At 36.7% G+C, this 15,623-nt stretch overlaps 1 protein-coding gene across 1 annotated transcript; it reads left to right on the forward strand.

Annotated features, from left to right (window-relative positions):
• The first annotated feature begins 5,828 nt into the window (after window positions 1–5,828).
• LOC149898904 (uncharacterized) lies at window positions 5,829–9,019 on the forward strand. Its single transcript, XM_090114356.1, has 2 exons — window positions 5,829–6,401; window positions 8,789–9,019. Exons 1-2 carry the CDS (start codon window positions 5,943–5,945, stop codon window positions 8,801–8,803), a joined length of 474 nt encoding a protein of 157 aa, XP_089970482.1. The 5' UTR covers window positions 5,829–5,942; the 3' UTR covers window positions 8,804–9,019.
• Window positions 9,020–15,623: the final 6,604 nt, after the last annotated feature.

Below are 15,623 nucleotides of genomic sequence, written 5' to 3' on the forward strand. Positions count from 1 at the left end.
CAGCATAACAGTCTTAAATCTCAATATGTACCTAGTAAAACCTCACTAATTCCTATTATTTGCCTAAGGCTGTTTCATTATAACGTAAAATCAAATCCAAAATACCAACATGGATTGTAATTGTTCATGATTACGATATTCTTTTTAAAAAACCCAAGGCGAAATTATTCTCTATAGAGCTTTAGCTCTATATAGGAATATAGGTAATCTATGTAACAATCATTACAAAATCTTTACTTACCCATTATATTAATTCACAAGCTTGCAGAGCGCGGGTTTGCGTGCAGACAGAATAAAAAGTAGATGTATTATAGTCATTATTTTGTTTATTTACTTTACTATTTTATTTATTTACGATACATAATATTATGTATCTCACAATTTACTAGATAAGGTTAAACTTAAAAGTAACGGAAAATAGTAAAGTTCACATTATAAGGCACATTACAATTTTGTTAATCCTGCATTGCTATGGAAATGCTCCTATCATCAATCTTAGATGTCTTATTTTAGGACGGGTAGACGGGTCTAAGGGAGCCCTTAAGCCCCTTAACTGCACATTCAACCGATCGCAGATATCACCGCCCTTTGAAAACGAGGTGTGCTAATCTCTCCTTATCGAGCCTAGCATACAATTTCAAGCACTACCTGCTTCTAATAATACAATACAAATACACGTAGGTAGCTTGATTTACAACATATCACATTCTAACTGCATCTGTATTGTCAATACTCTTTGTTATTTTTGGCGCGCTAACATTGATTTACGATATTCGATTTTTAAAAATGTTACGGGCCATCCCATTGTTTTGCCGTTTTTGCATTGAGGCCATTGACACTCATTAAATTCTTCGCGCACTTCGCCATCTGCACGCCAGAGGAACGAACAAATAGATTTCGATCTAATATATTAGATTACGGACATCGTGGATCGCAGGTGTCATTTTCCCTCATTTAATTGATTGGCAACAAACAGTAAAAATAAACATTGCCGCAAGTGGCAGGCGTGGCGGTGCGGCAACGTCGCAATATCGACCCGTCCTCCACTGCGCTGCGTGAAAGCTGAAAGGCATCATTTGAAAAGTTCGCTCGATGCTACTAAAACAAGCTTCGAGTGGAATGGAAACTCGTTATGATGTGTTTGTAATGAACGTGAAAGTTATAACGAATTTTATTAAAAGTATCGAAAAATAATTCAATTTTATTTTTGTTGCATGAAAAAAAAAACTTAATTAGATATTAGATATTACCTAACTACTATCATAGTTTATTATCTTTTATGCTAATAATTCATTTGAATTTTAATGGTCAAGCACTAGATTTAAGTAGTATAATATGAAATGTATTATCTCTAATAGTTTCTATAGAGCCTATTATATTATCTGAGTCGGTTTAATACAATTGAAACCAGTTAGGATTGTACCAAAATTACATTAAATTACCTCCTATAGGTCGGCATAGTAATTAGTTTTATATTTTATTACACTATAGAAAAAGTAGAACACTATAGTCAGGTAATTAAAAAGTATATTCTCACAACGAAGACCTTAAAATATACTAAGAAACCCGTTTTAATTAAATTATTAATATTTAAAAACTAGCTAGTTAAGCTTATATTATATTAATTATTTATAAGTAATGGTTTCAACGTTGAACCGTCTATAAAGAAACATAAATAGCATTATTGATATTTTTCTATGTATACCTAATTACACAGAACTTTGAAATTTGATTAGGGTGCTTTACCTCATTAAGTAGCTTTTCTAAAAGACCCTTCAACATAGACTAATCTGAAATACTAAACTATTGTCTTTGAAATACAATACTGAGAAATTCAAAGATACCTATCGCTAATAGACGACTTAAATAACATATTATATGAACCAGTTATTTTGTTTCGTGTTACATTCATTAATTCTTAAAAAGAATATAAACTGTCCAGTCCTGAAAACTAAAAGTTAATAAGCTAGCATTTTATTACAACCTGAAAGAGCAATGCTTTGAATTTAAGAGGAGTAAATAATTAAAGTATACCTAAATATTATAGAGGGATAACTAAAGACCAACCAACTTAAAATAAGGAAATAAAAATAGTTATATTTCATTTTCAAACTCAAAGGACAAAGGCTTCTTACGTCAACAACACAATCCCTAACTACCACCTAAGTAATGTAAATGTAAGTAAACAGTGTATTTATAACTTATCAAGCGTCAGTTCCACTCACTAAACATCTCGGTTCTTGTCAATTATAAATAAATATTCAAGTGGTTCATTGTTTCTACCTGAATGCTCTGGATAATAAATAAAAGCTATTATTCATGCTATGCAAAGTTTGCTATCAAAAGCCCGCAATTCGTTGATGCGGCACGGTAAATAAAATGATTGTTAGACGTAACTTTTGATTTAATATTTTTGTGGATGAGTAGTTGTCAATATAGTTGTCACTGTTTCCTGTCCGAACATGCTTAGCTGTCGCATACTATAAATTGCCGCGTTCCTTTGTCTCGTGGCGCATTCGTACGATCGTGCCTAGGGGCTCGGACGCTGTTTATACGACGTTCGACCCAACTACCCTCACTTTACCAATAGTCGTTGACTAGCTGCGTTTTGTTATCAACTACCTACATCAATTAGGTAGCTGTGTAGAATCGCAGTACATTCTTATTACATTCAAACTAATATTTAACTAGCTTCGCATCTTGTTATTTCTTATATCAGAAGTGGGATCGAATTCAAGCCTACACTTGTTAATTGTTTTGAGTTTACGTAGTTTTGTAACGGCATACTGGCGTTTGTGTTTTTTCGTTCGTTGTGTGAAGTAAAAGTTTGTTACGTGGATTATTGTAACGGGAATGTAGTTCATCGAAGGAATTGTGTGTAGTGATCCAAATCGCTAGTTGAACTCTGGCGTTGAGGTATTGTCTAGTCGCTGACGTATCGTAGTGATGCATTTCACTAGTAGTCGTACGAGCGTAGATATACCAAGATACGCGAACGGAGTGCCTATGTCATGTGGACGTGGTTATTGTTCTGTCAGGTCAGTCTGGCCGAGGCAGGATGGTTGTGTAATCCCGAGATGAACTACCGGTGTTTTAATACGAGAAAAGGCGTACGAGGACGTACGATTGTCAGTATGGCCGTGTTAGACGTAACTTTTGATTTAATATTTTTGTGGATGAGTAGTTGTCAATATAGTTGTCACTGTTTCCTGTCCGAACATGCTTAGCTGTCGCATACTATAAATTGCCGCGTTCCTTTGTCTCGTGGCGCATTCGTACGATCGTGCCTAGGGGCTCGGACGCTGTTTATACGACGTTCGACCCAACTACCCTCACTTTACCAATAGTCGTTGACTAGCTGCGTTTTGTTATCAACTACCTACATCAATTAGGTAGCTGTGTAGAATCGCAGTACATTCTTATTACATTCAAACTAATATTTAACTAGCTTCGCATCTTGTTATTTCTTATATTATATTCTCTATTGAAAAATGAAAATACAAATAAAATTCGTGATATATACGGAAATCTGATGTATTATTATCATCATTATCAGCCTATATTTTTCCACTGCTGGACATAGGCCCTCGCTTTTTACCAATGTCTTACATGTTCTTTATTTTTATGGTTGCCTGGAAGAGATTGCTTTTAAGCAATAAGGCCGCCTATTGTACACTTTCCAATTTAATGTATTCACTTATTTTAAATTCCTGTTATATGTACAATAAAGTGTCATAAATAAAATAAATAAATAAAATAGGCCTCAGTTTATCTGATGTATACTAGTTATACGATGATTCAGGAATTCAAACATATAAAAAATATCCCTATAATAAAAAATGCTTAATATTAACAACAGAATCTCAACACGTTCCCTTACGATACACTATAGTCCGGGATACATCGCCCATTTTTGCAAGTGATTACTATCAAGCTAATTTTTCGTGAGTAGCTTTATTTTGATGAGATGCCCAATAATTTCATGTACGAAACTCTCGATTGTGGTAGCTAACAGAGGTAACAAGGATAAAAATTTTTGATTTGACGGTTCTCAAATATTTATTACGCAATTTGTAGGACAATCTGTTGAATTATGTAAGTATTAAATAAGTGAAAATAAAAAAATCTGCTGGTTAGTAATCATTTATGATGACTTCGTTATCGATACACATTGGAAAGGGGGACTCTTTGATCAAACCATAGATTTTGTAGGACAAATATTTTTTCGAATAATTTAGATAATTATCTTGAGATTGAACAAAAAAAAAACATTCAGTTAGTAATTAATATTTGAGAACCATCAAATCAAAATATTTTATCCTTGTTTCCTCTGGTAGCTACCACAATCGAGAGTTTTGTACATGAAATTATTGGGCATCTCATCAAAATAAAGCTACTCACGAAAAATTAGCTTGATAGTAATCACTTGCAAAAATGGGCGATGTATCCCGGACCAGCGAATAGTGTCAGGACCATTAAACTTATTTGCAGCTTTGAGCAAGCACCAACCATTCTATTCAATATTCATTTAACTATAACATATGTAACGGACAGTAATATGTGTTCTGTGGTAACGGACGTGACGTCGCCTGTCACCTCCGTCAAGCCAAGCCGCCATGTTGACATCCCCTCCTGCCAGCCGCCATGCCACCGCCATGCCTACCAGCCAGCCACGCGGAGGGGATAAGCCTATATATTAGCTTGCCATTGCTAAACGTGGATTATTCTTGTTAGAACTTTCAAAATAAAGAAGTGTGTCGTTACGCTGCAATTTTATTTTCTCCATTGCTTCACAAATCAGAAGCGGGATGAAACGACGTCGACCACAAGTTTGTCGACCTCCTGACGAATCAATGTCGGAGGAAGATGAGGGTACTTCTTCACCGCCTGCACGGAAGTTGCTCAAGAATCTGCTGGAAAAAGAAGTAGTAAAGGCTTTACGCAACCTGGAAGATGACCCCCAAGCTCCAAATAAGTCAAAAGTCCATCGTGCTGCATCTTTAATCCCGGAATTTGACCCTGATAGTGAGGAATGCACGGTACAAGCATGGATTCGTAAAATTGACCAAATTGGGGAAATAAATGGATGGGACGATACAACTAAATCATTTTACCTACAAGATAAGCTGCGAGGTCAAGCAAAGAAGTGGTATAATCGTCTAGAGAACTACGATTACACGTGGGAACAATGGAAGGATATGCTATTGCGAGCATTTCCTCGATATCGCGATTATGGAAATATGCTTGAAGAATTACTACAAAGGAAGAAGCAACCTACAGAGACGATGACAAAATACTATCAAGATAAAATCGCCATGTGCTTCCGGTGCAAGTTATCCGATAGCGCCAGCGTTTCCTGTATCATTCGTGGTCTGCCACTATCGCTACAACCTAACGCTCGAGCCTTCCAATGCCACACGCCAGGAGAGCTTTACGAAGGATTTTTATGTGCACTTGACGACTACCGTACCTTACCTATCGACACAAGGTTTCATAAAAATTTGGTGAGTAGGCCATCTCACCTGGATAAAAAGTCAATGCCACCCAATGTCGAAACAGACCCGTGTCCGAGATGCAAGAAAACTGGTCATTTACTGCGTGATTGCTCCCTACCTGACACACGTTCATGTTATAAATGTGGAAATAAGGGACACATTGCTTCACGTTGTTCTACAATTGCCACGGAAAATAGAAGATCTATCTCAACCGACAACATAAAAGAAGTAAATGTACTACGCCCTTATAATGAAATATACAAAAAGGTCGTTAAAGTCGATGGCATCCACGTGAAAGCATACATTGATACCGGCAGTCAAGTTAACGTATCGAACGCATTGTCATTGGATGTCAAACCGACGAGTGTCATTTTAAAAGGATTCTCCGGTGGACTCTCAACGAGTCGTGGAGAAGTCGAATTTCAATTAGAAATTGACGGTATAACCATGAAATGCCACGCCTACTTGTCTAGCATCAAAATGGCCGATGTTAATCTTTTAATCGGTCAGCCTGTCATCAACAGCGAAGGTATGACATTGACAGTTAGCAAAGGCATAATCAAATTTAATCGTACTCAAGATCCCAATCCCATTTGCGATATTGAGGCTATCGAAGACCATGATCGCTTTAAAGTCGTCACAGTCAACGAAGAGAGACTTCCACCTGGCTCTTCCATCATTCAAGTGCGGGTTCTCGGAAATAAGGTCGGCAACGATGCGGTTACACCGCCTCGGCATCATGAGCTGCAGGGAGTGGCCTACTCTCTTCCATCCACCCTGCTCACTGGTGAAGACGGGTACATCAAAGTCATCAACATGGGCTGCGAGGTTATCGTGTGGCCGCCGGGAGAGGTCCTAACCAGGGCTGAAAGCTGCCAGGAGTCTCCACTACAGCCAAATAGCCAGGTACTTACCCTTGCTTGCCATAGATTTGCCAATTATAATGCTAATAATAAAGCTTACTAGTGATCAGCCTATTTACCGCCAGCCTTATCGATTATCGCATAGCGAACAAGCAGTAGTTCAGCCTAAAGTGATTTATTAGATGCCGAGATTATCAAAGAGTCTGAATCTAGTTATGCATCTCCGGTCATTATAGTCAAAAAGAAAAACGGTGACAGTAGGATGTGTGTTGATAACCGTGCCTTAAATGCTATTACCGTAAAAGATAGATTTCCATTGCCAAACATAGACGATCAGGTTTCGAAATTAGCGGGCCACAATTAATATTTTACGAGTTTAGATATGGTTCAAGGCCATCATCAATAATTACGTGTTGTATACGTAGTTTATTATTATTAGTCTGTGGTGTTAGTAATGAAGATACACACAAAACTGCATTCATAACACCTCAGGGTCATTTCGAGTACACTCGTATTCCATTCGGTTTAGCGAACGCGCCATCCGTTTTTATGCGGTTGATAAATAAAATAGTTGAATCTGTAGGTAGAACTAAAAATAATAATGTTAAAAACAAACATGGTACTACTCGACCAAGCCAACTAGACCCTTTTCAACTGTGACGTCACCCGCCCATGTCTCGGGTACAGATAGCAAAAAAAAAATATTAATAATATCACTGTTCGCTCTCCGCTATGAATAGTCTTATTTTTCCCCATTTCGAGGGCTGTCTATGAATAACAACACAGTAAAAACTTAAACAAATAACAACGAAAAACTTAACAGTCAACAACAAGCTTTAACGATTAATAATAAAAAGTACAGAAATAACTAGCGATGCGAAACGTACGAATGCGTCGATGCTGCGAACCGTACTAAGGCGAACGCGGTACCTGAGGCGGTAAGCGGGCGGGGAGGCCGCATTCCACCCGAGCGTCTAGTTGGCTTGGTCGAGTAGTAAACGTGAAATTTTGGCATTTCTGGACGATTTACTCTTACCCTCGAATGACGTTATGTCAGGCTTAGATATTTTGCAAGCGGTACTTGTCAAACTTGAAGTAGAAAATTGAAAATTAAACATGAGTAAGTGTTCGTTCTTGCAAAATGAAATAACGTATTTAGGTCATAAAATATCGGCTTGGTATTCAACCGGGCGATTCAAAGTTATTAGCGGTGTCTCGTTTTCCAACACCGACCAATGTTCATAGTGTGCGTCAATTTATCGAGTTGTGTAGTTATTTTCGTAAGTTTATTTACAATTTTGCTATCATTGCCCGCCCTTTAACCCAGTTGTTACTATCGTTCTTTTAAAAGGACACCATTTTCCGAGATTTCCACGATAGATAAAATTTTTATACTATTTTTCCAGTTAAACTTTTTGCAATATGGACACAATATGTAAATTTCACCTTAATATGATAACAAAAATTGTTTCAGTAACATCTGGGTTAACCGATTTAACTAAAAAGAAAGCTTCGTGGATATGGAGTAGTGATCAAAACAATAGTTTCGAACAATTAAAAAAGTGTTTGTGTTCCGAGCCTGTGTTAGCTTTGTACGATCCTGTGCTTTCTTACGGAAATACATACTGACGCGTGTAAATTAGGAATAGCAGATTGATGGTACGTTGCGACCCGTTTTATATTTTAGTAGGGTGACAAGTAAAGAGGAAAGCATGTATATTAGGTTCAGGTTATAAACTGGAAACTCTTGCCGTTGTAGAATCCTTGCGTCGTTTTCGCGTATATATAGTAGAAAAAAAAGGTTAAGATTGTTACTGATTGTACAACAGTCCGCGTTACGCTTACTAAACGTGACATTATACCACGTATCGCAAGGTGGTGGCTTTCTATACAAGATTACGATATAAGCGTAGAGTATAGGCCGGGGGAACGAATGAAACATGTAGAATGTAGATGCGTTAAGTAGACATCCAGTAGACACTATGAACGTGAATCGTCTCGAAGTAGCGGATTGGTTTTATATGGTGCAATGTCAGGATACTAAAAGCGAGCGCTAGAATGAAACGTAACTTCGATAGGAAACGAAAATCCGCTCACATATATAAGAAGGGTGATTTATTGCTAACGCGTCAAGCACCTACTTGTTCAGCATCCAAAGTTAACACTAAACTTGACGACTTGCATTCCGGTCTTTATGTCGTAACGGAAGTATTGGGCAATGATAGGTACCAAATTAGAAGTATATAGGGTTTACGTGGGTATAAGAGTTTTAGTGGGTTAGTAGCTGCAGATTCGTTGAGGCCCTATAAAAGTATTGTTACAGTTTCTGATAGTGCTAGCAGTTCGGATGAGCGAATGGAAACCGAAGATCTTATTGATTTATTAGAGAGCTAATTATTTTTGTTGTTCCTGTGGGAACAACTGTTTCAGGATGGCCGAGTGTAACGGACAGTAATATGTGTTCTGTGGTAACGGACGTGACGTCGCCTGTCACCTCCGTCAAGCCAAGCCGCCATGTTGACATCCCCTCCTGCCAGCCGCCTTGCCACCGCCATGCCTACCAGCCAGCCACGCGGAGGGGATAAGCCTATATATTAGCTTGCCATTGCTAAACGTGGATTATTCTTGTTAGAACTTTCAAAATAAAGAAGTGTGTCGTTACGCTGCAATTTTATTTTCTCCATTGCTTCACACATAGTTAAATAAAACGGAAACAAAATTAATACAAAACAATTTTCAATTCATGTATAGCCAGCTCTATTGGAATAGCCAGTTAGATAGTCGTAGGCAAATGAATTCATATTCGCAAAACAGGATCATAATTCAAACAAGTTCTGAACCACTGTTACAATTTAGTCCTTGCAAACGAAAGTAGCAAAACATAAATTTTTATTGAGTAAAACAGATAAATACAATAAGTATATAGGTTACCTTTAGGTGTTATGCAAATCGACCAGAATGACCGAATGTAGTTTGCGGATTTGAGAACGGTTTTTTCGTTCAATTGGAACAAAACAGACATCTGGGTAAGGTATTTCCACATTACTTTGAGCTGAGATTTTTCATTGTTATTTAATATATATCTTTGGAAATGGATAAATATTTAAATATTCAATGTATTTACTCTTTCACTGTATATGTAACTTCGATTTAATCGAAATACAAGTGGTCCCGTATGTTATGATATAGGTAATATTATATTAAAGACGTTGTTTAGTCACTTTTTGCACGAGAAAGATAAAAAGCAGAACTTAGTAAAATATAATTAGTATTTCAAACAAAATGTTGCCTCCTCCTATACCTCCAATAATTAATTAGTGCTTTTTGTTGTGTTAATTTAACGTAGGTAATTAGTAATTACATACATATACTTAATATAATTAAGAAATAAGTAATAATATTTGATATAATACACGAATGCTAATTCTTGTTTAGCTATGCCAAAATAAAGTCACAAAAGAGAAGAAATGGGGATTATGAGAGCGAAAGCTAGGAATTCTTTATAGATTGATGAACTACAGTCACAATGCATTTGATACCACATACATACAGACAACCAGACAAAACAACAGACAAAGATAAATAGAATTCAAAACATCTTCGTTAGGGGTTAAAATAAGAAGTAAAATCTAAAACTGGAACGTAATCCTTATGGGTGGTGCGACGTTGCCGCACCGCTTTCGCATTCATCGCAGTACGCTGAGCCATTCACCGCACTAATATTTACCCGAGAGCTTGAATCGCCGGGGAAAGCGACATTGTGCGCGACCACTTTTGGATGGGTATGGTTGTGCTTTTCGCATTTTAGAATAATGTGACTAGATAAGCATAATACGAGCTTTGGTACAAGAGACTAGACATTTAGTAATTGAAGACTTAAATCTTAAAAGAATAAAATCGCGTTTAAATCCATTAAATCTTTAATTTCTAAATGTGGGTACCTACTTATAATACTCGCGTAAAATCAAACACGAGAAAATGCTATGATAAGACATTTGATATACTTAATAATTCGAAAAAGTTGCGGGCGAAAGTTAGTCTATCCAAATATAAGAAATGCAGGTGTTTATACGGTGTAAGTATATAATATGGATGTTTGTATGTGTAAAGTCGTAAAGTCGCAAGCAATGCAAGAGCGGAAAACTAGTTCAAAAAACTTTTGGCCCTATATCCATTACTTATGTTTAATGGATTCGTGATGTTTGAAAGAAAGAAAGAAAAAACATTTATATGTTTGGTGATATTTCATGCAAAAACTACTGCACGATTTGTCTCTATATAAATGTAGATAGTCTGGCATATCAAATAGGTCTTTTTCAGTTTTTATCACGTTTCTTTCTGTGCTTTCGATGAAATCATGTGAACGCATATGTACTTATTTTAATTTTTAACAAATACAATTATTACAATGTATTTCAAATTTCATAAATGTTAACATGTAAGTATAGGTATTGTATATTAGTAGAACTTTCAACAATTATTATGAAGTAAAAAAGTAAAGTCTTAAAAAGTTTGTCGAAAGTTGCTACCTTGAGAATTGACATATTGATCTCAGGGTAGCAACAAAGAGCCAAAATAAAATCGTCCAGGCAAAGTAGACGTGCTAGGTACATACTTTAAATTTCTGAACCTGAAACTGAGCTACAGCTAGAGACAATAATATAATCTATCTGGGAATAGTATAGAAAATACTAAATCTAATCTAATATATTATATTATAAAGGCGAAAGTTTGTAAGGATGTATGGATGTATGGATGTTTGTTACTCTTTCACGTAAAAACTACTGAACCGATTACAATGAAATTTAGCACACATATAGAGGGTAACTTGGATTAACACATAGGATAGTTTTTATCCCGGAAATCCCACGGGAACGGGAACTATGCGGGTTTTCCTTTGCAAACGCGGGCGAAGCCGCGGGCGGAAATCTAGTACTAAATACAACAATATTGGCATTATAAAGAGGGAAGGATCTTGTTTGTTACGATTCAACACAAAAACGACTCGATTTTTTATCGATTTTAGAAAGCCACGCTAAGTTATCTATACCAAATAACATAGTTACATAGATTGTTCTGTGAAGCAAAGCTGGGGTAAGCGGCTAGTATAACTCATCCAAAACGATTCAAGCGTGAATGTTTGTCAAATATCCACATACTAGTAAAAGGAAATGCGACTTCTGGAGGTGTGGAAGGAAATAATGAAAGAAAATCGTGGATGAAAAATTAATCCTATTAATATTATAAATGTGAAAGTTTGTATGGATGTATGGACGTATGGATGTATGGATGTATGGATGTATGGATGTTTGTTACTCTTTCAAGTAAAAACTACTGAACCGATTACAATGAAATTTAGCACACATATAGAGGGTAACTTGGATTAACACATAGGATAGGTTTTATCCCGGAAATCCCACGGGAACGGGAACTGTGCGGGTTTATCTTTGAAAATGCGGACGAAGCCGCGGGCGGAAAGCTAGTCTATAAATAGATGAGGAATGTAGTAAGCTAATAGTAGCTTACTTGATTTTATATTTATTCAATTCAATTTACCTACATTCCTAAATACAGATAATTTTTTGAAAAGTGAAAGACAGACGATGAGTGCATCCAGAGAAAGACAACGAAAAACGAATTCAAGATGAGATTAACAGAGTTTGATGTTGTTTTACATCTGTGTAATAAAAAATATTGTTTTGTCTACTTGTGTGCTTGTGTTAGACACTGAACTCCTTTTAAACGACTTTCTATGTGTTAGTTCATAGAAACACACAGAAAATCGTTATAAAATAAATATATCCCTGGGAAAATAAACATACATCGCACTCTTAGTTTTGAAACAAAACAATACTTAAGTACATAAAACATATGAAAATGATACAAAATTTTCTTCATCTAAATAATGGAAAAGAAACGAGCTTTTACTATTTAGAATATTTTACTGACAACGCCTAACTTACAATAAACAAAACACCCCCTAGATGGTCACTAAACAAAAACTAGCTCTAAAAAGCAAGCTAAAAATCCCGAAATGAACAAAAATGCTTTACATCACACGGGAGGGGTCGACCTTCAGGGCTACAGAGGTAATTAGATCGCCCTCTCGCCTCCCGACCCATCCCCAACCACCCTGTATAGTACAGTTTCCTGTAGTATATGACTGGTTAGGTATATACTGGTGTAGTATGTATTTCTGTGGAGAAAAATTCATGTTTTTTTTTTATTTGATATAAAAGTTTCTCTCACGAATTGTGAGTGTTAGTATAGAGTTATGCTAATGCTAGTAGAATTGTCGCCACTAACATTAGCATAACTCTGTTCACGAAATTACTTTTACATTACAAGTGGAAAAATCAAATAAATAAAAATCAAAATCCGCTTAGCCATTCTAGCGTTACAAGTTGTGTGTCTGTCACGCCTGAAACCAGAAATGCGGCTACGCCTATTTCTAGTCGGACTTGACTAGGTACACGGTAGCCATTACATCAATGTAGGTAGGTAACATAACATTATTGTTACAATGTTATAGGTTTAATGATGCCAGTCTACGTTTGTATGCTGTATAGCTTTCAACTACATATAAGTTGTCCTTTACACGTTTTTACGCTGTAAAAAATTACTTTACACGGATAATACTAAACTATTTTGATAAGACGTAGATAATATGGAACTTCTACCTTGTACATAATAATTAATAATATGAAACTACAGATTATGTATATACTACCTATATACCTAACTAGTGTGTAACAGGCCGATTCAATAAAGCCTTCAGAAGCATTTGTTCAGTCGCTTCACTTACAGACATTTACGTAAGAATAATATACCTACTACGTCAATGCTCACAGCATTTAAGCCTTTAAGTCGCAGGCTACAGCTTACAGCATCGATTTTGTTACAGATTTGTTCTTTGAAGATAAAACAATAATTCAACCGAGAGAACAGAACATAGCAATTTAAATCAATAAACACACAAATCTATAAAGACTGTATTTCCAACAATAGTTACAACAATACAATGTAAGTCTAGTATAGACTATATAAAACATAATATGGGCTAGGACTTCGCTAGTAGGATTCGTAACGCGACCGTGCGGTCCGGCAACGCCGCGCGACCGACGACCTCAGCTATCACCCGCCGCGTCTCGAAAGGTCATCTCTATTCCTGCATTACCAAATTGAAAGTGTTTTGTACGTGATTCTGGAATTTAGATTAATTGGATAGTGGATTTGTGGCATATATTTGCTTGCTTGCGTAATTAAATGCTTGATTGAAGACCTGAATGATCAGTTGCCTTTTCAAGTTTATCATGGTTATTTTACTAGTACCGAGTCCTGACTCCTGTTCTATTATATCCTAATCTACAGACTATATCTATACCTACTAATAATAATATAAATCTATAATTGAACCAGCTTATCACTGAAACTTTTTCATACCACGGTAGTTACGTGATTCTTAACTTAAGTTTGATTCATACCACGGGCGAAGCCGGGCGAACCGCTAGACCACAGACGCTAGGTAGTAAATTTATAAACTTGAAAGTTGGTGGTTTTCTATGTATATGTTTATTGTTTGTACTCTTTCTTTCAATTTGAATCAGGGATGAAGACGCAAATACACACCATTAACGTAGTACGAGGGCAGTCCCAAAAGTAGGCGACCTAACCAAGAAAAAACAAAAAATATGGAATAAATTATATTTATTTCTCTACATAGCTTCCTTGTAGCCCTTTACACTTTTCCCAGCGGTGCTCTATAGCTTCAATGCCGCGTCTGTAGTAGGAACCGTCGAGCTCTTCAAAATAGGCATTAACCGTAGACTCAACATCTTCATTGCTTGCAAATCTTTTCCCACCGAGCCATTTTTTTAAGTTTGGGAACAGAAAATAATCAGATGGGGCCAAATCTGGTGAATAAGGTGCATGAGGTAGCAATTCAAACTTTAATTCTTCGATTTTAGCCATCGCAATGCCGGAGGTGTGGACTGGCGCGTTGTCCCGATGAAACAAAACTTTTTTCTTTGCTAGATGAGGCCGTTTTATCTTTATTTCTTCACTTAGACGCTGCAACAAGTTTGCGTAATACTCGCCGTTGATGGTTTTTCCTCTTGGTAGATAATCTATGAAGATTATACCACGAGCGTCCCAGAAAACCGATGCCATGACTTTTCCTGCCGATGGAACCGTTTTTGCCTTCTTTGGGGCCGATTCTCCCCTTGCAGTCCATTGCTTTGACTGTTCTTTCGTCTCCGGTGTGAAATAATGAACCCACGTTTCATCCATGGTAATAAATCGACGCAAAAACTCTGCACTATTGCTTCGAAATTTTGCCAAACACTCGACTGAAACATCCTCACGACGCTGTTTTTGCTCTAGTGTGAGTAATCGCGGCACCCACCTTGCGCACAGCTTCCTCATGTTCAAGTTTTCAGTTAAGATACGATGTACTGCACTTTTTGAAATGCCTACCATATCTGCTAGCTCGCGCACTTTTAGTCGACGATCATCCAATACAATTTTGTGGATTTTTTTTACCATTTCTGGCGAAGTCACCTCATTTGGTCGCCCACTGCGAGGTTCATCTTGGCAGTTCGTTCGGCCACGTTTGAACTCGGCCACCCAATATTTTACCGTTGTAAACGAAGGAGAAGACTCCCCCAATGTAGAATCTAGCTCTTCTTTAATGTTAGTTGGGCTAAGGCCTTTCAAATGAAAGTATTGAATGACGTATCGTAGACCAATTTTTTCCATATTAGAAAATTCTCTGACAGCGTTCACTTTCAACGACTACAAAACAAATGACAAATGACCTAGCGTGTTCGAATTCCAAATTTAAAATCCGCATTGATCAGACTTTTTAAAAAGAGTATTTAATCGAATAAAACTGCCAGTACGTAAGTCAGGTCGGGTAATTTTGGGACCGCCTACGTATATTATTATTATTTATTAGTCTGTGCCATTACATACTATAGCACATTTGAAAAGTACTAGGACAATATATAATACTAGTGGTCCGACCCGGCTTCGCCCGTGGTACATATTTCGCAATAAAAGGTAGCCTATGTCCTTTCTTGGGTATCAAAATATCTCCATACCAAATTTCATGCAAATTGGTTCAGTATTTTAGGCGTGATTGAGTAACAGACAGACAGAGAGAGTTACTTTCGCATTTATAATATTAGTATGGATTATAATACTAAACATATATATGTACTATGTATGCAGCACAAAGATTAAATAAATTAACTTATTGGTACGT

The sequence above is a fragment of the Colias eurytheme genome, chromosome 21 (assembly GCF_061535395.1).
Source record: "Colias eurytheme isolate Ceu_HAF_F1 chromosome 21, ilColEury1 Martin Lab GWU primary, whole genome shotgun sequence".
Classification (NCBI taxonomy): Eukaryota; Metazoa; Arthropoda; class Insecta; order Lepidoptera; family Pieridae; genus Colias; species Colias eurytheme.